The sequence below is a fragment of the Rhincodon typus genome, chromosome 3, assembly GCF_021869965.1.
Source record: "Rhincodon typus isolate 14 chromosome 3, sRhiTyp1.1, whole genome shotgun sequence".
Taxonomy (NCBI): Eukaryota; Metazoa; Chordata; class Chondrichthyes; order Orectolobiformes; family Rhincodontidae; genus Rhincodon; species Rhincodon typus.
In genome coordinates, this window is record NC_063334.1 from 94,940,914 (window position 1) to 94,966,135 (window position 25,222).

The 25,222-nt window shown below is 40.1% G+C and overlaps 1 protein-coding gene across 1 annotated transcript; it reads left to right on the top strand.

Annotated features, from left to right (window-relative positions):
- ptcd2 (pentatricopeptide repeat domain 2) lies at positions 1-25,222 on the top strand. The gene is made up of 7 exons (XM_048594994.1): positions 1-123; positions 9,973-10,051; positions 14,351-14,442; positions 15,838-15,951; positions 18,066-18,140; positions 21,743-21,856; positions 23,424-25,222. Exons 1-7 carry the CDS (start codon positions 109-111, stop codon positions 23,646-23,648), a joined length of 714 nt encoding a protein of 237 aa, XP_048450951.1. The 5' UTR covers positions 1-108; the 3' UTR covers positions 23,649-25,222.

The window sequence follows — 25,222 nt, forward strand, 5'->3', positions numbered from 1 at the left end:
CACAGATATCATTCTGAGAACAGAAATACAGCTTTTGGGGAATTTAAGTTTGGCCCTTTATTTGTGAGACTATGTTATGAGCTAGGATTAGAAGAAACTGCAGAAGAGATGGTGAAAGACCAGGTAATTTGTTTTATTCATTTGAGATGTGGGTATCACTCGCTGCGCCAGCATTTATTGCCCATCCCCAGTTGCCCTTGAGAAGGTGGTGGTGATCTGCCTTCTTGACCTCCAGGATTTTGAACAACAACACTGAACGCACAACAATATATTTCCAAGTCAGGAAAGCGAGGGGTTTGGAGGGGAATTTGCAGGTGGTGGTGTTTCCGTGTATCTGCTGCTCTTGTCCTTCTAGATGGAAGTGGTCATGGGTTTGGAAAATGCTGTCTATTCATTCCTGATTGATGTTAATAGATTCTAATTTGATCTGGATATCAACAGAAATGGAGAAAAGTGAGTAAATGGAATTGAGATACAACTTTAGCACAGAACTTCAGAGTGATTGTCAGAGCATATTTACTGGCGTGATGCTTCCATATGATAAGGATATAAAAAGATAAAGAATGCTTCTAAAAGTTCATTATAATACGTACATAATTTAATATAGAGATGTGAGCTATTGATTATTATCGAGATGAGAGCTATTGATTATTTTCTTTAGGTGATTTGATTTGATTTATGGTCACGTGTACCTTTGTACAGTGAAAAACTTTGTTTATGAGCAGTACAGGCAGGTCATAATAAGCAAGGATGTACAGATCGTAGAATGAAAGAAAAACGAGACAGAGGCATACAGATCAGTATTAATTGAAGTTAGAGAGTCCATTCATCAGTTTAATAATGGCAGGGAAGAAGCTGTTCTTGAACATATTGGTGCGTGTGTTCAAGCTTCTGTATCTTCTGCCTGACAAAAGAAGTCGTAGGAGGTCATTATTGGGGTGCGATGGGTCCTTGATGATGTTGGCAGCCTTTCTGCAGCAATGGACTGTGTAAATGGAGTCGTCTGAGGAAGAAGAGGCGTTGTTGTGCCTTTCTTGACCGTCGCATCTACGGGAACTGTAGGACAGGTTGTCAGTTATCGTCACTCCTAGGAATGTGACGCTCTCTACCCTCTCAACCTCAGCTCCGTTGATGTAGATAGGGGCTGTTCCCCTCCTTTCTTTCTGAAGTTGATGATCAGTTCTTTAGTTTTGCCGACGTTGAGAGAGAGGTAGTTCACATTGCACCACATCATCATCATAGAACCCCTACAGTGTGGAAACAGGCCCTTTGGTCCAACAAGTCCACAACGACCCTCAAGGCATCCCATCCAGACCCATCCCCCTATAATCCACCTAATCTACACATCCCTGAACACTACGGGCAATTTAGCATGGCCAATCCACCTAGCCTGCACATCTTTGGAGTGTGGGAGGAAACCGGAGCACCCGGAGGAAACCCACGCTGACATGGGGAGAATGTGCAAACTCCACACAGACAGTCACCCGAGGGTGGAATTGAACCCAGGTCCCTGGTGCTGTGAGGTAGCACAGAGCCACTGTGCCTGTCTCCTTTCAGTATTCTGAATCGTTATTGTTAGATATCTACCCTACCACAGCGGTGTCATCAGCAGACTTGTAGTTGCCATTCATTTGGAATTTGGCAACAGAGCCGTGGGTGTACAGGGAGTACAGTAGGGGGCTGAGAACGCATCCTTGGGGGCGCTGTAGTGTTGACTGTTATCGTGGAGGAGGTGCAGTTGTCTATCTTCACTGATTGTGGTCTATGGGTCAGAAAGCTGAGGGTTCAGTTGCAGAGGGTGGAGCCAGAGATCAATCTGAAGGGGATAAAGGTGTCGATGAGTAGGAGTCTGATGTAGGTGTCCTTGTTGTCCAGATGTTCCAGGGGTGAGTGCAGGGCTAGAGATATGGCATCCTCTGTGGATCTGGCAAATTGTAGAGGATCGAGGCAGGCTGGGAGACTAGAGTTAATGTGGGCCATGATCAGCCTCTCAAAGCATTTCATGATTATGGAGGTCAGAGCCACTGGACATAGTCAGTAAGGCACGTTGCATGTGTTTTCTTAGGTACGGGGATGATGGTGGTCTTCTTGAAACAGATGAGGACATTGGCTTGTAGGAGGGAGAGGTTGAAGGTGTCGGTGAATACCTCCACCACTTGGTCCGCACAGGATCTGAGTGCTCAGCCGGGGACTCCGATTGGGCCTGTTGCTTTCCTTGGGTTAACTCCCAGGAAAACCGATTTGACGTCTGCAGTGGTGACAGTGGGCACTGGTGTGTCCGGGACTGTCAGGACAGGTGACACCATACTGCTGGCATTCTGCTCGAACTGAGCACAAAAAACATCGAGCGTGTCAGGGAAGGATGTGACTTTGTTTGCTATCTTGCTCTGCTTCACTTTGTATACTATAATGTTGTTTAGGCCTTGCGACAGGCAGTGGGAGTCTGTATGGTTGGTTTGGGCCTCTAATTTGATCTGGTATTGCCTCTTGGCAGTATGAGTTGGCATTATCCCAGTTGTAAAGAAATAATGATGTGCTGGAGAGTTATTCCTGGTGTTCTAGCTGATGCTTGTGCCTCAGTTATCGTTAAGTTTTTTAAGAAAAAGACTGATCATTATCACATTTCTTTTTAATTAATTAAAGATATTGATGAAGTACAGATGTAAGTCTGATGCTGACACAAGTAAAACACAAAGATGGAAGGAGGATTATTTGGAAGCCTGGATTAGAGCTAAAGCAATCTTGATCCATCTTTGCATCTGGTATACTTAAACTGTCATGGTAACAAAATGAAAGTGTCATCCTTGCTCCCCTTGATGCATTATCGAGCTTGCCTGTGTAATAGACTTTGATAGCGTAGTAATTATGCAATATGAATTCAAAACCCACCAATGGTTGAGAATTTAAATTCAGTTTGTTACAAAAAAAGTCTAGAAATTAAAAACTTGATCAGAGAAGTGCCGTAAAACTGTTGATGTGTCGTAAATATCCAATTAGGTCACTCGTGTCCTTCAGGGAAAGAAACCTGCTGTCCTGACCCAATCTGGCCGCTGAATTCTATCAAGCTGATACGTTGAAATTCAGTTCAAGTTAAAGGCCCACTGCATATCTTACAGGGCAACTTAAGGTGAGGAAGCAGTGCTAGTCTGCTTTCTTATGTAATACTCTTAACTGATTAATAACACAAACTATTCCTAACTTTACTAGTAATGACAGATATCTATTACTACTTGTCTTGTGGATTGTGCCTGGAGTGGACACATTGTACTGTCGGGTGTAATTTGCACGTAAAGTGGCACTTCAGTGATTTTTTTTATGTGAAGCATTTTAAGACATTTTAGTGCTGTAATAAGCCACCATATAAATGCAAGAATTTTCCTTTCTTGTACAAGTAGCATCATTCCCATTGCTTTTGACCAGCTTTCCCCACAATGGAACAAGATATTCATGAACAGATCATTCATTGTTTGAAGAGCATTAGGTTGTTGGGTGCAGGGGGCTGGGGGTGTGGGAGGTGGGGGGAGGCAACATGACTTGAATTGATAAAGTGACTTTAATATGGTAAAATATTCCAAAGTGCTTTATATGGGTCTCAATGGGGTGTTTGCACTGTCTGTTCCTTAAGTGCAGATCTCCCATCGCTGACGGCATCAATAATGTCAACCTGTCAGATTCACTGTGGTTGGCATCCAGAAAGACCTGCTAAATATCATTACTCCCTGCATGATGATCTTGCTGAATGTGGCAGATTTGCCCTGGACTTGCTGCCTGCTGCATAAGACCTTTCCCTCAGTAATTCTGCAGTGAAAACGCTCCACTGGCATCAACACAAAAGCAACTTTAGCTTAGTCTCATTCACCATCATTTGACTTGTTCAAAACAAAAGCAATTCAGACCAATTTTTAAGTAACTGCTGTTCTAATTGTTGATCAAGCTTTTAACCCCAATGATTAATATTCAGTTCAGAACAAGTCACACTTCTCAGTTAATGTAAATGTATTTATCTTTTAATACACATTTACATGCAATCTTCCAAATATTTACCTTAAGTTTTAACTTTAAGATTTAGGGCAGCAAGGTGGCAGAGTGGTCAGCACTGCTGCCTTACAGCACCAGGAATGCAGGTTCGATTCCCGCCTACAGCGATTGTGTGGAGTTTGCACGTTCTCCCTGTATCTGTGTGGGTTTCATCAGGGTGCTCCGGTTTCCTCCCACAGTCCAAACATGTGCAGGCCAGGTGGATTAGCCATGAGAAATATAGGATTACAGGGGATTCTCTTCGGAGGGTCAGTGTGGCACAATGGGTCGAATGGCCTCCTTCCTCACTGTGGGGATTCTATGATTCTTCTATGATGACTGTGCACCGTTTAAGTGTGTATTGAGAATTCTTGTTGTTCCTTAATCATTGGCTGATTTCTAGCTACTTTTGTGCCTGTTTTTTTAACTGTACTCTAAATACTGCTATTTGAGGTCTCTGCCTGAAACCACAGTGCTTCGATCTCCACTATGGTAGAGAAAGGAGACGGGTTCCAAATCTACCCTGTCTAAAACAAGGATCAAATCCTGTACTGTTGGCTCCAATTTGATCTACATCAAATTATCCAGCCAAGGAGACCATATTGCAATGTGTGGTAGCATGCACTTTTACATGGATATTGTGACCCGGAGCTGTAGTTAATGATGTTAAAGGCTTTCCCTTCCATCACATGTCTGACCAAGAGTATGTCCCTGTCTTCCCACGTGCCATTGGTATGTGTTGGAAAGATTTACAAAGTGATATTCAACCTGTTTTGCTGCATTATGAAAGCAGCTTCCTTAGTCGTCAAGTCCTGGAATGGGACTTGAACCTGGAGCTTCTGGCTCAGAGGCAGGGACATTACCCACTGCACCGCAAGAACTCCACTGATGCCTATGGACTGTGGTAAAAAGAAGCCTCTAGTGTTTGAAATCTGAAATAAAGGAACAAGCAGCAGGAAGATCAGTTTGTGAACCAAGAAGGGTAACATTGTTTTGTGTAAACCATGAGCTGAGAATTTTCCTTTAGATGCTGTTTGAACATAGATGATTCAGAGTTGAGGACCAAGTGGAGTGTGTCAAAGTTCTCAGATGACACTAAGATGAGTAGGAGAGCAAAGTGTGCCGAGGGCACACAAGGTCTGCAGAAGGATATTGACAGGTTAAGTGAGTGAGCAAATGTCTGGCAAATGACGTACAATGTTGGTAAATGTAAGCTCAATGATTTTGGTAGGAATAACACCGAAATAGACTTTTATTTAAATGGTGAAAAATTGCAGCATGCTGCTGTGCAGAGGGATCTGGGTATCTTTGTGCATGAATCACAAAAAGTTGTTTTCAGGCGCAACAGGTAATTAAGGAGGCAAATAGAATATTGTCCTTCATTGCTAGAGGGATTGAGTTTAAAAGCAGAGAAGTTATGTTGCAGCTGTATAGGGTGCTGTTGAGGCCACATCTGGAGTACTGCATTCAGTTTTGGTCTCCTTACCAGAGAAAGGATGCCCTGGCATTGGAGGGGGTGCAGAGGAGATTCACTAGGTTGATTCCGGAGTTGAGAGGGTTGGCTTATGAAGAGAGATTGAATAGACTGAGATTATATCCATTGGAGTTTAGAAGAATGGAGCGGGGGGAGGAATCTTACAGAAACATATAAAATTATGAAGGGAATAGATAAGATAGAAGCAGGAAGGTTGTTTCCACTGGCGGGTAAAACTAGAACTAGGGGCATAGCCTCAAAACAAGGGGCGAGCAGATTTAGGACTGAGTTGAGGAGGAACTTCTTCACCCAAAGGGTTGTGAAGTAGTTGAGGCTTCCTCATTGCATGTCTTTAAGGGAAAGATAGATTTTTGAACAGTAAAGGAATTAATGGTTATGTTGAGTAGGTGGATAAGTGGAGCGGAGTCCACGAAAAAGATCAGCCATGATCTTATTGAATGGTGAAGCAGACTTGAAGCTCCTGATGACTTACTCCTGCTCCTATTTCTTATAAGCTGTGGCGAATTCCCAGATGTTTCTTGTTGGGTTGTGTGATATCAGGGGTTTACTGATATTTTTGCAGAACGTTGATATTAGTATCGATGCAAGTTAATTGATTACTTTTTTTAAGGATGGGAACAAATAAAGATTAAGTAAATTATTTTCTGACAACTTCCCAGTAAGTTAGAGAAATAGTGGACATTCTGGATCCCAAACCCAGGGAGTATATGGCAATTTGGCCCTCTATATGCTTACTGCATCCAGTGAATTATAATTGAACAAAATGTTATAACTTGATTCCTACTCTTCAAGCCTAAATCGACTTGGATTCCTGGGATGGCAGGACTGACATATAAAGAGAGACTAGGTTGGTTAAGATTCACTACAGTTTAGAAGAATGAGGGGGTTCTCACAGAAACCTGTGAAATTCTAACAGGACTAGACAGGGTAAATGCAGGAAGTATGATTCTGATGACCAAGGAGTCCAGGACCAGGGGTCACGGTCTAAGGATACAGGGCAGGCCATTTAGGAATGAGACGAGAATTTATTTTTCACCCAGGGAATGGTGACCCTGTGGAATCCTCTGCCACAGAAAGTGGGTTGAGGCCAAAGCATTGGAGGTGTCTTTTTTTTTAAAAAAAAGGCATTATATGTAGGAGCAAATTACTGCCGATGCCGGAGTCGGTACTGAAAACAAAAATTCTGGAGATCACAGCAGGTCAGACAGCATCCATAGAGAGAGAACAAGCTAACGTTTCAAGTCTAGATGACTCTTCATCAGAGCTGAAGGCATTATATGTCGTTCTTGTGGCTGAAAGGATGTAGGGATAAAAAAGGACACAGTGATGATCAGTCACAATCATACTAAACTGTGGAACAGGTTTGAAGGGCTGAATAACCTACTCCTGTTTCCTGTGTTTCTAGAATTTCAGTTTCTAACCCTCATAATAGTCTCCAGCAGCAGAATTCTTTTGAATCTTACAGATTTGCCACTAGGTGGCAGTTTAATCCAGAATTAAAGCATAACATTTATTGTTCCAATTTATTTCCATAGTTTCCACTTCATTTGAACCACTCTGTCTCTCTCACTCACACACGCACACACACTTGCAAACACTTTCTGTTTTATAATTAGAAATCTGAATTGTAGGACAGATGGCTTTGCATGGACTGGTCCGATTAGATTGATCCAATGGCTGGGTTTCATTTGATGCAGCGCTTCATATCCTTTTTAATGCAGCAGGGCTATTTTTAAAGCAGATCCTAATGCAGCAGTCTGTGTGTGGTCTCCCTAGAGTACAATGCTAGAATAATAAATGGCAGGCTATGAATGCTACCAGGCAGCGCATCAATCGATCAGTTCTGGTAACGTCATTAAATGTGAGAGCAACTGTTAAGGATCTTTTAAGGTGCTTACTGTAACATGGCTTTTTTTTAATGTTCTTGCAACAAATAGGCTCAACAAGACAGACAGTTTGGTATGGGTGAAGGTTTTGTGGAAAATAATGAAATGCCACTGATGAGTTTGAGTCAAGGCAAAGGACAGATTGATACTGCAACCTTCATAAATCTCTACAGACAGCCACTGGGCTCATCCAGTGCTAGGGGAATGCTCTAAGTAGTTCTGCACCTCCACAAGGGTGGAAAAATCCATTCCTTATCTCTATGGTGACAATAAAACATCTGTCTGCTGAGTTGGTCAGGACATGATCCACAGGGAAACAAAAACCATCTTTAGCTGAGCAATTTTTTAGAAGCACATTACATTTTGATGTGGCATTTTGTAGCAGTCTAAAGAAAGAAAATACATAAATAATTTTGAAATAAGATTCAAAAGGTGATATATAAAAACAAAACTGATAAGGAATAAATGCTGGACTGACCCAATGGATTGATCCAATTTCTGGCAATCTGGGTGCAAAGGACGATTGGTTGTGGTTGTTGGAGGTCAATCATCTCACTCCCTGGCTATTGCTATAGGAGTTTCTCAGGATAATGTCCTAGATTCCAAACATCTCCAGCTGCTTCATCAATAACCCTCCCTCCATCATGAGGTGAGAAATGGGAATGTTCGCCACTCAGTGTTCAGTACCATTCGTGACTTCTCGGATACTGAATTGGCATATGCAGCAAAACCCAGACAACTTTCAGGCTTGGGCAAAAGTGTGGTACAGCATTACAAGTGCCAGGCAATGACCATCTCTAATGAGGGAGAAGCTAATCGCTCATTGAGATTCAACCGCCATTGAAATCCCAGTGCCAACATCGTGGATTTTGCCACCTAGAAAAGTGAATCAAAGGCTGGAAATTCTTCAGTGAATAACTGACGACCTGACTTCACAAAATATGTCCATCATCCACAACAAAGAAATTAGAAGTGTGATGGAATGTACTCCATTTGCCTGAATGAAAGCAGCTCTAACTACACTTGAAGCTCTATCATTCAGGATAAAGCAGCCCATTTGACATACAGACGTCATCTAAATCTTCACTGACTAAATCTCCAGTGCACAGTGACAGTGGTGTGTACTGTCCACAAGTTGAACTATGCGGCAACGCTTCAAGGTTTCTTTGACAGCACCTTCCATATCCATGATTTCTATCATCTGGAAGATCAGAGAGTATAGACATGGGAATGTCGCAACTTGCAATTTCCCCCCAAGTCATGCACCAGTTTGCCATAAACAGAATGTGTGTGTTCTTTCTTAATGCCATGATCAATATGTTTGTGTGTGATGTGTGCTTTCCTACAGTCTGAGCCTTTGTCTCAATTGAGTAACTCCAGAAGTGGGCATTTTGTGAATTTTAAAATTCAAGATTATTTATCTCAAATTTACCCCAGATGTTTAAAATGCAACATCTCTCTCACTGCACTCACAAACACAAAGACTAGATACAGATGGACATGATACAAAACATTACAAGTTATTATTATCTGTCTCTTTTGAGGCAGACTTGTAGTTTCTTGGATGAGTTGATGTTTTAATTGAAGTGATGGTCATATAAAACAGGATTCTCAGTAAACTGTGAGACTTCTTGAAATCGAATTTCCAAGCGTCAAGTTCTCAGGTGAACTCAAAGTTGAAACCGGTTTAGAAACGTCGTTCTTTCACTTTCGAGGTATTGCTGTTTATTATTTTTACTGGTTGGGATGATGCAAAGCAGTTTGGTGGCTTTCAGTGAAACTGTTGGCAGGTCAGCTTCTTACGGTTTTAAAAGCAGGTGACAAATGTTTGTTTATTTAATGTGACCTGTTAAAAGTTTAAAGTCATTTTCCAAATGAGGTGGGTAGTTAGGTCAGTAATACATCCCGTATTCAGGATTTCACAACTTGAATCCTGGAACTTCCTTTCTAACAGCCCAGTGTATGGACTGGAACAGGTCAAACAGGTGGTTCACTATTACCTTCTGCAGGGCTCTTAGGAATAGGTAATAAATGCTGGCTTTGTCAGTGATGTTGGTATAAGTGAATTCTAAAATGTTGACCAGAACAGGGAGATCTCTTGACTAAGTGCAAACAAGTTTGATAATGAGCAATTTTTGGAATACTATCTCTGGACAACCAAACTAAACTATGTTGATTAAACTTTTTTTTTGGAGTGTTTCCTGGGGAAAGGTTAGAGCATACTCATTACCAGAGAAATTAACAACTACTTGCGTAATTCTTTTCCCCCCTTTACAACACAAAGTGACCTCTGACGCAGTTTGGATTTACTAATCTGTTTTATCAAATCCTGTCTATAAGTAATTTATTCAAACATGGTGCTAATTTATGAAATAAATGGACAGACTTCTTGCGAAGTGGGAATATTATGTTAGACCAAATACTAAGTGTGCAAATGAACTTTTCTGTGCACTCTGCCTCTAAAACATCACTGCAGGCTTCAAGAACTCAGCCCATACTGTGTGTGGCCGGGGGGAAGGAAGGGGCATTTTATTCCACTAGTAACCCTTAAATTTCACTCCCTTTTGGCTGTAGAATCTAAAGGGCTTCTTCTCTGATTCAACATCATTCAACATTGTGATGGATATGCTGTTTATGAAGGAAAGATATGAACGTAAGTGAACATTGACAAACCAATATGTTTTACAGTGTATACTGGTGAAAGACTCTGTAATCAAACTTTGATGTTTATTTCTTCATGGCGTCATTCCATGATGGTATGCTTGAATGATGAACCAAGAAATCGCAGGCCTATACCCAAATAAATGGGTAAAACATTGGGCACTCTGTGCCCACAACTTTGTTATCGATACCAGATCTTGGAAACATCCTTGCATATCTGTAGTCATAATGGTACAGCCATAATTCAGATGCATTGCTTCACTGTATAGACCACGAAAAAAATCACTCAAAATCTCTCAAAAATCAATCAAAAGCCTCACACAAAGGATAGCACAGTTTGGATAAATGTTTAATTCCTATCTAATAATGAAATAAAAGTAAATTTAACACTTTACCTTGAAAAAACGTCAAGATGACTTGAGGGGGGAGAAGGTTTTGAGGTTGCTCTGTTCTTAATGCAGTGGCTGAGGGTTGTCGTCGTCGTCATCGTCATCATCATCACAACTTTCAGGTGCAGGTGCAGTTGCAGTTGCAGGGTTAGGGTGAAAAATAGTTAATCCAGAAGTAGGTGGCTGTAGTTCATTGTCTACTGACTGTGTTTCTTGGGGGTTGGCTTAAAAAAGACATCCAGTTTTTGCTGCTTTGCCCTTTTTCTTGTTTCCTAAAGAAACTGTTCATAGGGTGCCAAATAAGATCTTATTCCACAAACTGCTACCCTGCTGTGTTCTGCATTGTAATTGTTGTCCTCCTAAGAGTTGCAACTGCTTCTCAATTTCCCTCAGGATAGAAGACAAAAAGAAGTGTAAAGCTCTCATGGTGCTGCATCCTGGACTTAATCTTTTTCGTCTCTAGCTTCCACTTCCCCTTCAGCGAGAAGTTGTTGTAGATCAGCTGTAGAGAGGTCTTCAAGTGGGACTCGAGCAGCTCCTCAACATCCTCACTCTTCACTTCTTCAAATCCAACTTGTTTTGCAAGATCAACACAATGTTTTTTTGATTCTTGGGAGCTCCTTTGACAGATCAAAACCTGTAAAATCTTGAAAAAAGTCTGGGAAAAGCTTCTGCCAAACTTTATGCAAGCAGTCATTACTGACATCACCCCAGGCCTCCACGATAATGTCAATTGCATTCTTGATGTTAAAGCTCTTCCAAAATTGAAGAACACTGTCCTTATCCCCCTCAGTGGCTCCAATCAGCCTCTTCAATGTGCGCTTTAAATAATCAGCTTTAAAAGCTGCTATTGCACCTTAGTCTGTGTATTGAAGGGGAGTGGATGTGTTTGGGAGTAGAATTAGCACTTTGATGTTTTCAGAAAGCTCACCAATGGCGGCAGGATGGCTTGGCGCATTATCCAGGATGAGGAGAATCTTGAAATCCAAATTTTTTTCCTGCAATACCTTCTGAAAACATCTTCCAAAACATCAACAATAAGGTCAGAAAAATTTGCCCTGTCATCCAACCTCTTTTGCTTGACATAAAGCAGACGCCCAGACTAGACTTAAGGTAACCTTTCAAGGCTCATGGGTTGGCAGAGTGGTACACCACTACAGGCTTAAGCTTTAAGTCTCCACTGGCATTGGTGCCCAGCAGCATAGTCATACGATCCTTTGCCACCTTAAAGCCTGGAGCATGTGCTTCATTCATAGACATGTAGGTTTTTGATGGCATTTGCTTCCAGTAAAAACCTGTCTGATCCAAATTGAAAATTTGATCTAAGTTGTAGCCTTCTTTGTCCATTAATTTTTTTTACTATGGAAGGAAATGCCATCGCATGCTCCTTGTCTGCAGTGGCAGCTTCGCCACATAACTTTACGTTCTGAAACGCATAGTGGTTCTTAAAACCAGCAAACCAGCCACTGCTAGCACCAAAGGCAGGCATATCGGCAGGATTTTCAGCTTTGTTTGTTAGATCTTCATAAATTGATAAGGCTTTCCCTTTTATGGTGAGAAAGGAGGTCCCACATTGCTTTTTTGTATCTTCTATCCACACAATTAGAAGCCGCTCCATCTCCTCAAGTTCCTTTGTCCATGACCTCTCAGATTTGCTAGCAATCAGACTTGTTCCTGCAATACAGCTTGCTTTAAATCTTTTCTGCATTGTCTCTAATGGTGTGTAAGGAAGACTCCTTTATTCCTGTTTCGCAAACTATATCACATTCTCTCATTACGCTCAAAGCACACTTTCTAACATCTAGCTTCTCTTCCAGTGTTACGGCCTTTCTTCTAAGTCCACCACCTGCAATTTTATCACCAGGACGCTTATTGCTGACATTCTTTTCATGTTGTCCTTGCATTTTTTTGGGTAACACGGCAGAATTTGCAAAAAAAAATCACGGAGTACCGTACCTCTCACAGAAAGTGCTTCATAACGAAGTCTGTGAAACAATCATGTGATGTTGATACGTATACCTCCACACACCAATGGAATCGCGTTATAGCCAACACAAGTTTGAATTTTAGAAATAGCGTTCCCCTATTTGTCAGTCACGTTATAGCCAATTCGCATTGCCAGAACACACGTTATAGCAGAACTGACTGTACCTTTTGATAGAGTTACGCAGCACGGAAGAGGCCCTTTGGCTTATTGAGAATGCACGAACATATCTCCACAAATTCCACTTTCCAGCATATGGCCCACAACCTTGGATGTTATGTCATTTCAAGTGCTCATCCATGTATGTTTTAAAGTCGTGAGATTTCCAATTTGTACTACCCTCTCATGCAGTGCATTTCAGATTCCCACCACCCTATGGATGAAAAAATGTTTCCTCAAATGCTTTATAAACTTCCTGCTCTACCTCTTAAAATTCTGCCCCCTGTTATTGACCCTTCAATTGAGGGGAACAGCTGCTTCCTATCCACCCTGTCCACTCTCCTTATAATCGTATACACCTCAATGACTTCATCTCATAAAGCATCCAAATGATGAATCTCATATTACAACACTTCTCTGGGGTCGATAAAACTTATACCTGGACCTTGTGACACTATCACTAGACTCTCTGTGAATCAATTACTAGATGTAAGGTAGTTCAATTTTTTAGCTGACTGTAAAAACAGGAGGTTATTTGAATGAATGAATGATTGATTAATGGAACCTGAATTGTGAGACCTACACCATTATGCTTTCCCAAAACTTTCTGTGGTCCAAGAAACTTCGAAAGTAAATCTATACTGGTTTCTGTCTGTCAGGTGAGATCTTGTCCCACTGTCTGAAGAAAAATCTCCTAAATTTTTCAGGAGTACAAACATTCTGTACAATTTATTTGTTTTTGGAAAAAATGAATAAATCCAAAAATTATTGCAAGTATAAAGTAAGAAAAATGTTGCATTTATGAGATGCCTTATGTTTTTGGGAGATGTTGTACGACCCATGTTTTTTATGTGTAGTTGCTGCTTTGTCTACAAAGCAAAGAGCCACATTGTTCCCACGAATAGTAAGTCAATTGAATATCCAATTAACCTAATTGGTAGCATTTATCGAGGGTGGAATATTTGGTCACTAATCTCTGGGCACCCTTTGGGCCAAGCAGCGGGCCTGCTTCCAGGCCTGGCCAAAGAGGTCACCTATAGATGTCCACCAGCCGACTGTGAAGCGCGACATAGTGTCTGATTGTCTCCCCTTCTTCCATGGTTGCATCCATCCTGTGGTATTCCCTGAGAGAGAGAGCCTACATTGTCCATTGGAACAGTAGTCCAGTGGGCACTGCAGGGACTGGGTGTGTCATCACCCCTGATAAGTGTTTTGGTTTAATTTTGATAAGTTTCTGTTTACCGTTTCGTTTTGTTTTTGTTCTCCACTTGGAGCTGTCCAACTTGTTGAAGTTTTATTTTAAAATAGAGGAATGTTTGGCTAAAGCACTGGGAGAACTCAGTCTGCACTTGTTCAAAGTGTTGAGCATATTTAGCAACTAAATGAACCAGTGCAAGATAAGTGGTACCAAGTTTCATGCTTTACCTGAAAGAGACATTTAATAAAACACTCCAGCACTTGGTCAATATTATTACTGAACTGCCTAACTAGATTAAACCTGGAAAAACATCATTTGCATGCATAACCAGATACAGAGAGAGAGCAGAATGCTGTAACAACGTAGGTCATTTCAGAGGTTGAGGGTTGTTGAATGCTATGGGGTAATATATGGTATAATCTATAATGCCAATGAGACAAGTTTAAAATGAAGTGCTAGTTAATTTTTATATCATGCCTATGTTAATTCAGTAATTTCTGTCATTGCATTTCTATCTAAAGTTACAATTATTCAGTATTGAAGTAATATTTATTTGGTTAGGTGCTTTGGGAGTTCTTCTGGAAATGAAAAGTCAAGACATAAAATTTAGTAAGGACACTTACACATTGGCATCTGCAGTCTGCTACAAAATGGTAAGTAATTCTTAAACATGTCAATCTCTTCTTGCTTTAAATCTGTTTCAAGAGTTCTCTACTTATGTGAAATAACTGATTTATCCTCTGGCCCATGCCAACTGGGGCTACAGATGTAAGGAAAACAGTCCTCTGAAAGCATCTGAATACAGAGAGCTTAGTTAATAAGCAAACGACTTGTCCCATGCAGAACTTATATAAAATCAAATCAATACAAAAGGAAATGAAGAAACAACTAAAGCATGTAGATGCCCTGCATGTATCGGAAAGTTACCATTGATCAATGCCCCCTCAGTTATTAATTGTACCTTTTTCTAAGCAGCCCATAAATAGAGGAGGGTCATGCTGCAATTATGGACTTGTTTCCTACTAATAGCCACTTTCTTGCAAAGGAAATGAATCTACCTGAAAAAATACAAGTTTTAAAATAACATTTCAGTTGAGTAAAGATGTGAAGACCAATGGCATGTGTTTTGATATACTGCACATGTGTTGACCAAAGTTGTGGTAGGGCAGACAACAGTGTTGGTTAAGGTGTGTTCCACTGCTTGAGCTGGTCTGGTTTGGAAGTGTAGTCTGGACTGAGTGTGCTGTATTATCCTGGTGTGTTGTGCTGTATACAACTGGAGCAGGCAGGCAATGAGATGATGTGCAAGATACTGAGTTACTGGAGGAACTGGAGCAGTTTTCCAAGGAGGACACGACACTGTGGAAGAGGGTTCACTCCTTGTCCATGTCAAAACTCCATTGCATTGGGCACTAAGAGCCAGAGAAGACCTGAATGGCACCTAATCCCTATAGACAAGAGCTGGGTACAGAAGGACCACCATGAAATGTTACATGGTCCTGAATCATGGTGGAAGCTTTTGGTTTACATTGTGAGGATAGGTCATAAGATGTAGGAGCAGAAGTAGGCTGTTTAGCCCATCGAGCTTTTTCTGGCTTTCAGTGAGATTGTGGCTGATCTGATAATTTGTGTGCAGCATCAAACTCAGAGATCAGTGATCTTAACAAAAAAAACCTACTGTGTTGGAGACAGGCTTCTCAGAAATTAAAGAACAAAGACATTGCTAATCATACACAAATTTGAGAGAACTACCATTGTTAGAGTTAATTATGCTTATATCCAGAACACAACCAGATTCAATGGTATGTATTTTTCTTCTAATTCACAGAAAGTTACTTGCTACTTTTTGTTGCAGTCCAGTCACATAAATGTTTTCTCTAGTATGCATCATTTTGAATAGAGGGTTAATCTATGGTCTATAACTATGTAATAATCTGCGCTGTTCTAGCTAAAAGAGGATGCCCAGTTGGTTTGCTGCCCCTGGTAGGCCCGTGTTAACTGAACTCCAGGTTTGTGCCTTGCCAAATATCTGAATAATCTTCTCACAGAATACCGATGAGGCATATAAGATCTGCAGCATGCTGTTGGAAGAATCATTGGCAAGAGGAGATTTTGTTCCCCGGCATGCGTTCTGCTTTGCAATAGCACTTGCAATTAAGCAGGTAAGGCTAACGGTGTGCAATATGTACTTTGCTGCTGAGTATAATAGACAGCCTGGAAATTCTTTGTTTTCTGTGGTGCTGTTTTTCACAGTTTTTGTTTTGGAGGATACATGTTTTAAAAAAAAAGCAATTTATTTAGTTCTGTTATTTTCCAGATTAAAAGCTTACCTGCTTTCATTGTGATTTTAGGTAATTTTTGTAACCATTGTAAAGTAGTCCTGCAGTCTTTTCTGGAATTTTATTTGTTTGGTATTTGCTAAGTAAACCATGGCCCCGTACATGGTAGAATCTGAAAGGCTTGTAGCAATGCAGCAGACCTCAGCAAGAAAAAGATGTTCCTGACATTTAACAGACAACATTACCATCACCAAACTTCCCACCACCTACAGACTGGGGGCTACTTTTGATCAGAAACTTAATTGGAGCAGCCAGAGAAGAGATGGTGATAAATAATGTCAATATCACTGAACGAGTAATCCAAATGCTAATCCTGTGGAATTGGCAGAATTTAGCAGATGAAAAATATGAAGCTGGTCTCTATTAATCAAAAACTTACCTGATCCAATAATGTCCTATAGGGAACAAAATCTGCTATTCTTTCTTGGTCTTGTCTACTTTTGACTCCAGACCATTGCAATGTGTTGATTCCTAACTCTGAAGTGGTCTAGCAAGCTACTCAGTTTGAAGGTAATCAGACATAGGCATACAATCCTTGTCTTACCATCATCAGCTTCCTGTGAAAGAATGTAGAAAGAAATACAGAAATACTGTAGCGAAAAGAGCAGATTGGATGCTGGGAATTTTATGGTGCATGATTCATCTCCTGACCTCTCACTATTTGATCCCCGTCTATAAGCAGAAGTGTGATGGAATCGTCTCCACAGCTCCGGGCAGCCTGCTTGATTGGCATCTAATTTATATCCTTCCTCCAGCACTGGCACAGTGCATCGAAAAGATGCACAGCAGGTACCATTCCAAGGTTCCTTTCATAGTACTAGCCAAATCTGTGACCACCTCCAAGTCTCGCACTGTGGAATTTCATCACCATTACTGTGTTGAAGCTGAGTGAAAACCCTGGAGCACTTACCCAACGGCACTGTGGAGCACTTTCACCACCACATCGACTGCAATGGTTTAAAAAGGTGGCTCCCCATCACCACCTCAGAGACAGTGAGGGATGGTGCTAAATGCTGTCCTTAGCAGCAGCAACTATATCCACAGGATAAGTAAGAAAACACATTAAGAACATTTGAACTGTGTTTTATCTCTTCGTTTTCCTTCACACCCCATCCACATTGTGCCCACATAGTATTTTAGAGATGACTTTGCAAAGGGATTCTGAAAGCGATGAAGAAAATCTTTTTTAGTCCAGCATGTCTGTTACTGTGACTTGCAGAGACTGAAAGGAATTTTCTGGCGGCACAAATTCTTAAGTCCTGTAATTATGTCAAGGCTGCTTACAATCTTGGAAATAGTCCAAGGTGTATAATAACTTTAAAGCAAATCATCAAATGTATTCTGTTTTGCAGTGTTCATTATTTAACATCCCAGTATTTCAATGGAAAGTAATCTCTTTTTCTTCAACAGTATCAAGTAGTGCAAGACTGTGCTAGAGGTTTATTTAAAATATAAATTTAAATACTTATCTATTCGTACTGTGATTTGCTGTAATTTGAGATTTTTCCCTTTTTATGGTTTTTAATTTTAAATATTTGTTCAATACAGATCTTTCTTTTGTCAAAATAAATATGACTTCTCATAAAACAAAACACAAAGAACTACAGATGCTGGAAATCTGAAATGAAAACAGAAATAGCTGGAGAAAGTCTGCAGGTCTGGAAGCATCTGTGAAGAGAAAGCAAAGTCAACATTTCGGGTTCAGTGACCCTTCTTCTGAAATGTCGACTCTGCTTTCTCTCCACAGATGCTACTAGACCAACTGAGTTTCTTCAGCTATTTCTGTTTTTGTTACAGCATCTTTCAGGTTCTATCATGACTGAATTTGAGCGTCCTAGTATTTATTATTCCATCAGTGTAAATTTCTCACAAAACCACTTTTTACTTCTGTATTACAGAAAATCTAATATCTTTTTTTTTAAATTCTCTTATTTCAGAATGATATTGTTAAAGCTCGGTCAATTTACTCTCACATTTTGCACACAGACAGCAAAATCTGTCTTAATCTTCATGTAAGTATCTCCATCACGATGAATGAAAAATTTGGTTTCATTTAGCACTTTTCACAATCCTAGAAATTCTATAAGATCATGCTGGGGGAGAAAAATGAAGTAAGGGGCAAGTAATTTGTAGAACTAACCAGAAAAGTAGACTTATGTCATGCTCCTGATAACTTTAGCTGTGTTTCATTTTCTGTCTTTTCAGCAGCTATATATATGCAAATCACCTAACCATGGGAATATTTCAACAGGATATTTTGATATGAATAACAAGAAAAATTCAGACAAAGGAAAAGAAAAACCTGTCCAACTCTAATTAATTTAAAAAAAAACTGAAAGAACTGTGGATGCTGTAAATCACGAACAAAAACAGAAATTACTGGAAAAGCTCAAATGGTCTGGCAGCATCCGAGGAGAGAAATCAGAGTTAACGTTTTGGGTCAGGTTCTGAGGAAAGGGCACTCGACCAGAAACATTAATTCTGATTTCTCTCCACAGATGCTGACAGACTTGCTGAGCTTTTCCAGCAATTCCAATTAATTTTATTTCCAATTCATCATGCCATCAAACAGCAGATGTTCCATTGCTGTAAAGTAAATAGGAGGTGAGAGGACAGGGCACTCATTCCCTCACTGTGCCATCTGAAACATGGATTGTGTGACTTTGGCACTGGTATGCTCAATGCACGTTACATAAAGTAAAAGCTGTGAATTATGAAGGCCAGCAGAACGTATGGGAATACCGAAACAAAAACAGAAGTTGCTGTGAAAGCTCAGCAGGTCTGGCAGCATCTGTGAAGAGAAATCAGAGTTAACGTTTCAGAACTAGGGAAGGGTTACCGGACTGGAAACACTAACTCTGACTTCTCTTCACAAATACTGCCAAACCTGCTGAGCCTTTCCAGCAACTTCTGTTTTTTGTTTCTGATTTACAGCATCCACAGTTTTTTTTTGTTTATATGAGAACGCAGACTTGGTTATCCAAATAAAAACTCTGTACACAAATCTACTAAAGCATTGGAAATGAAACAAGTGAGTTTAGAAGGACAAAATGCAACATAACGGGCATATGAATTAGGGCCATTACAGAAACCTGGCTGCAGGCTGATTATTGCACAGACTAAGGACTAAGGGAGTTAGAGTTGGTTAATAGACAGAAAGTGTTGAGTAGGATAAACCGATCACTGGAGTGCTGCAAGGATGAATGCTGTGGCCTCACTATTGCCAACTTCTGTCAGGGACTAAGTTGAAGGTAAAGAGAATGATCTGTGCAAGTCTGCTGGTGATAACGAATCTAAACTGGGAGGACTATACAGTTATCAAGTTAAGTGACGAGACAAGGGCAGAAGCAAAAGTGAGAATGTTTTGTAAATGGTGAGAAACGTTTAAATGCTCATGTTCAGACGGCTTTGAGTGTCCTCGTGCAAGGAGCACAGAAGGTTAGTATTTGGGCACAGCAAGTAATGAGGAAGGCAAATGGTGTGTTAGCTTTTATTGGAGTAGTTTGGAATAAGTGAAGGAGTATCGTACAGAACTTTAGCAGATGGCACCTGAGATAATGTGCATATTTTTGTTCTCCATATTTAACAAATTATACACTGTGACGCTGCAGCATAGGTTCACAACATTGACTCCTGGGGTGAGAGGGTTGGTTTGTAATGAAAGGTTGGGAAGATTTGACCTATATTCTTTTGGAGGTTAGAAGAATGAGAGGTGTTCTTGTTTAAACATGTCAAATTATGAATGGCCATGGCAGGCTAGATGCTGAGAGGTTGTTTTCCCTGGCTGAGAAGTCTGTAATATGGGGGCACTGTCTCAAAATAAGAGGTCAGTTATTTAAGACTGACTTGCAGAGGAATTTCTTCATTCAGATGGTCCTAAACGTTGGAATTCTTTATACTTGAAAACTGTGGCTGCTCAGTCATTAGGTATATTCAAGGCTGAGATAAATTTTTGGACATGTAAGGGAATTGGGGGTGATGGAGGTTGGACAGAAAATTAGAGATGAATCAAAAAGCAGCTATAATCTTGCTGAATGGCATTATGTATGGCATACTCCTGCTGCTATTTCTTATGTCCTTATGATTTGGATCTAAAGGTTTCAGGCTACAGAACCTTTAGAAAGAACAGCAAAATTGGAAAGAGGAAGAAATTGAAATATTTATAAAAGACGCAATTGCAACAGTAGAAAGAGGGCATTTCACCTTGTGTGTTTCCACTGTCCTGTGTTCAGAAATAAGAAACAGGAATGGATGCAAGACTCTTACAAGTCCATGGGTCTGGAATTTTTAAAGAAATTATTATAATAGGTCATTTTAGTTTTCATGCAGACAGGAAGAAACATAACAGCATGATAATAAAGGAAATTCATTTCTATAATGTACTTACAACAGTTTTCAAGAACAGAAACAACAAATGAACACGTTGTCCATAATAGATTTAAGGCCAATAAGATTATAAGGTGTAGAAGCAGAAGAAAGTCATTTAGCCCATCCAAACTGCATTGCCATTCAATGAAATGATGGTGAATCTGTTTGTTTAGTGATGAGAAACAAGCCCAAATTAGTTCCCAACCCAGGAGTAAGGAAACATTTGAGAACATTAAGAGTAGAGGGAGAGGGTGAGTCTCAAACTAAGGGTATTACATTTTTGCACGACACTTCAAAGTCACTATCATAAACTTAATTACCCAAATTACTGGTACATATCTCAAAAAGACAAAAGATCCACTTGTATAATTAAGCAATCATGGACATCAGTAAACTAAAAGATAATATTAAAAAGAAAAAGTTCACACCAAGGGAAAAATGTGTATTCCAACAGATTAGGGAAACATTAACAAGTAGCAGTGAGCTTCAAAAGAAGTCATGAAATATGCAAAACCCATGCACAGAAATTACTAAAATTTTCTGAACATTTATAAAAATATCAAAAAACATAAAACAGAATGTTGAAGTTTACCTGGAGTTTGGGAGACAACTGTGAGGATGTGATATTTCAGTTTGAATGGGGCAAGAATGCTTTATCCCTGAGAACTATGGCTGCTGAACCCTTAAGTATATTCAAGATGAAAGGTCACTGGACTCAAAACATTAACTCTGATTTTTCTGTCTCCAGATGCTGAGTTTCTCCAGTACTTTTCTGTTTTTGTCTCATATTTCCAGCATCCTCCATTCTTTGTTTTTATTATGTGTAAGTCATTAAGAGTTTTGTGTATTGAGGAATAGTGCTGGAAGGTACTGTTAAGGTAGATTAGCCATTATCTTTTGAATAGTGGAGGATGCTTGAACGATCAATGGCCTACTCTATTCAGCTCCTGTTTCTTATGTTATCTAGAAGCACAGAAACATGGTTAAACCATGGTTAAAGTAGTCAATTCAGTTTTGCACATTACAGATTATATTGGCTTTGGAGAGAGGGGGCTGACGAGGTTAAATTAAGTCAACTGGTTGCGTAAAGCTGTTTCTATTCCTCCGAACGCTCAAATTTTGATATGCGACAACCATGGTTTTTAAAGTGGCAGATATTTAATCATGTCTTCACCAGCAACTGAGAACATATTTTCTATTTAAGGGCTATAACAAATAAATATAACTAACTGCAATTTTGGTTCAGGTCCTTTTACTGGCTCTGTCAGGGGCACAACAAAATCTGCTTTCCGTTTTGGAAAAAACAGTTGCAAACAATGTTCCGACGTTTGTGAAGAAGCTGGATTTTTCCCAAGAAGTGGTAAGTATGTAAATACATTAACTTAACATCTTTACTGATTGAGAAGTTTGCTTGTATCTTTGCTGAGACAGTATCCTGGCGGCCCCTTACCCAAAAGGACTGAAGGAATCTCCTCACCAGGACTGTAGTGGTTTAAAAAAAATCCACCTACCAGCACCTCCATGACAGCTAGCGATGAGTAATAAGTGCTGGCAGCATGGTGGCTCAGTGGTTAGCACAGCTGCCTCACAGCACCAGGGATCCGGTTCAACTCCAGCCTCAGGTGACTGTCTGTGTGGAGTTTGCACATTCTTCCTCTGTCTGCCTGGGTTTCCTTCGGGTGCTCCAGATTCCTCCCACTGTCCACAGATGTGCAGGTTAGGTGGATTGACCATGCTAAAATAGTATCTCGGGGATGTGCAAGCTAGGTAGGTTAGCCATGGGAAATGCATGGTTCCAGGGATGGGTTGGGTTTGGGAGGGATGCTGTTCGGAGGGTCAGTGTGGACCCAATGGGCCAAATGGCCTGCTTCCACACTAGGAATTCTATGATGATCAACAATGACCTAAAGAATGTTCTTCTTAAGATGCCAGCGCCTTGTTTGTGCCTCAGTGGTGACTGTCAGTGAGAAACTCTGCTGGGGAGGACTTCATTAATACAAAATTTGACTGGAGTCCTGAAAATAGCAGTCAGAAATGGGAACCTTGGTTCCTTTCAATTTTCTCAAACCTTGCCTTGAAGCACAGAAGTCAGCAGTAGTACTGTACGTCTACCTGGGCTATGACCATGTAATGCCATGCAGAGCCAGGATGAAATCTGGCATCTTTTTGGACTGTCTGGTCCACTACAGCACTTGACAGTTATGTTTCATTTTATTTGTTCATGAGTAGTGGGCAGCGTTGGCTAGGACAGCATTTATTGCCCAGTTTCCCAGAGGATAGTTGCTGTGGGTCTGGGGTTACACAAATAGTGTAACATAGTTCCTTCCCTAAAGGACGCCAGGTGGGTTGTATGGCATTTGACCATACTTACTACATTTATTTCCAAATTTCTTATTGAATTCAAATTTCACCATGTGGCATGGCAGAATTTGAATCGGTGTCGTTTGAGCATTGGTCTGAGTTTCTGGATTACTGGTCCAGTGCCATTACCACTATACCACCATCTCCCCTTAACTAAGTTTGAATTGTTCCTTGTGTCTGTATGTGTGGGTGAGTGTACACTACTTGTTCCAACTGATAGCATATTTTTGCGACATTAATTCTGCACCTATGAATTATGTGCATAAAGTCACCACCTGGTGCACAACCTGGGAGATTGTGCAGTACTCAACACAGTGAATTGCACACTCTGCCAGGACTTTATTCTAAGGTTTTTGTCCCCTTTTGTGCCTTTGAGGTAAAAGCATTGGGACAGGCATTGTTTAGTCCTCTGGGTTATATTAAGTATCTCACCATTGATTATCTGTCTCTCTATCTGTCTAGAGTCACCGTACAATTTGTGCTTATATGAATAAATTAAGAATATATTTAGTTTAATAGACATTTATCACAAGCCTGTGCTAACTTTGGTCTATTTATCATCAAAGCTGACTGCAGTCCGCAAAACCTTGGAGAATAATCTGGAACTTCAAAGACGTTTTGAAGATGTATGTGACACACTGCAAAGGTCTGGCCAAATCACAGCACTGAGTCTCGACGACATGCTTTGTCAAACGCCAAATGGAAAGAAGCCTATTAACCCTTTGCTATTTACAAGGAAAGTTAGTCGACGGACCTTCAAACCGTTACAGTCAGCATTACTTTCAGAATAATTCTACTGGACTGTGCATTATTTGATAGTGTTGAACAGCTGTATCTGGACATCTTTCCCAGCTATTGGTGTTGGCTAAAAGAACAGATTCTTTTCAACATCTGGTTTTGCTGTTTCTAGCAAACTTGAAGATAGTGAGTTGCAAAGCACTTCTCAAAGCAAGGAAGGATGATGTGTGTTTTGAAGCTGGTAATTGTTACAGTAACCTTGAAAGGCCCAAGACCAAAGTTATACATTCGGCAAAAATAAGTAAAAAAACTTGCTGTAACTAGCACCCAATGTTGCAGGTCTTTGGAGGATACAGAAAGGTACAGTGCTTCCAATTCATAACCTTTGTGTTGTAAATCCAGAGACCTCCTGGAAATTTTAAATAATTTCATCACGCTTGAACTTAGTTATTTTTTTTTGTTTGCTGTAATTCTCCATGCATTTGTATGCTGGTCCAATATCATGTAGTCCTTTCAGAAGCAGTTTTAGCAAAAATATCATTGATCCTTATCTGAACCAGAAAGACTATTGTAAAGCTGTGAAACATGTTGCATAGTTGTTTTTCCTTTCATGTTATCATAACTGAGCCTGTTATGACTGCAATATGTATTTTCCATAAATTGCCATCTTGTACTAGTGCACCAGACCCACAGTGCTGACGGGAAGGCACTTGCAAGATTTTGACCCAGCAAAGGTACAGGAACCATGATATCGTTCCAAGTCAGGAAGATGGAGGGGAGCTTGCAACTGGTGATGTTTCCATTCTGCTGTCTCCATCCAGCATATCCTTAAGAATGCAGCTATCATCCATCCCGCGCATATGTTTCACCAATTCCGAATTCAGTTTGAATAATTTCCCTGATTTGCTGCAAACTTACGTTACCAGCTGAATGAGATGTACTTTTATCGATTCTGGTGCAAGAGAAATGCAGGCCATGTGCTCAGACCAACATTTTGCTAAGATTAATTGAACAGAAAGATATTCCCTCATTATCTTGAAATAAAGTCATGTTATCTTAGAAGTTGTAATATTTTGGCGAAGTCCACCTTGCCACATTCCATTCTGTCCTTGCCAGCAGTTTTGTTGGCTGCTACAAAGGTCCTGTGGTTGATGTAACAAGTCATAAAATAATCTTTTATTCAGAATTTGTAAATCGTTTGCAATACAATATTAGTATTATCCACGCATAAAGGAATTAGTGTTTGAAACACTTGTTATTGCTAGGCAACTTCACAGTATGAATGATCTTTCTGTAGAATGCACAGTCTACATTCTTAAAGGAATTGAGACTTGAAAATCTGTCATCATACAGTAACTTTAATATTTTAAAAATGAAAATCATTCACTTGTCTTTCATATTTCTTTCAAAGATGCAAACAGTTTACTGAGAAATGCTAAACTATGCATTGGTAAATGTTCTATATTTGAACAATAAGCTGCTCCCTTTACCATCAATATTTTTAAAATGTAGTTCAATAGGCTTAGTAAGGGATTCTGAATCAGACTTCTGAACTAAAGTGTGTTTTCTTGTATGTCCGTTATGACTAACCTCTGGATGTAGTAAATTAAAGATTTAAGGAAAACAA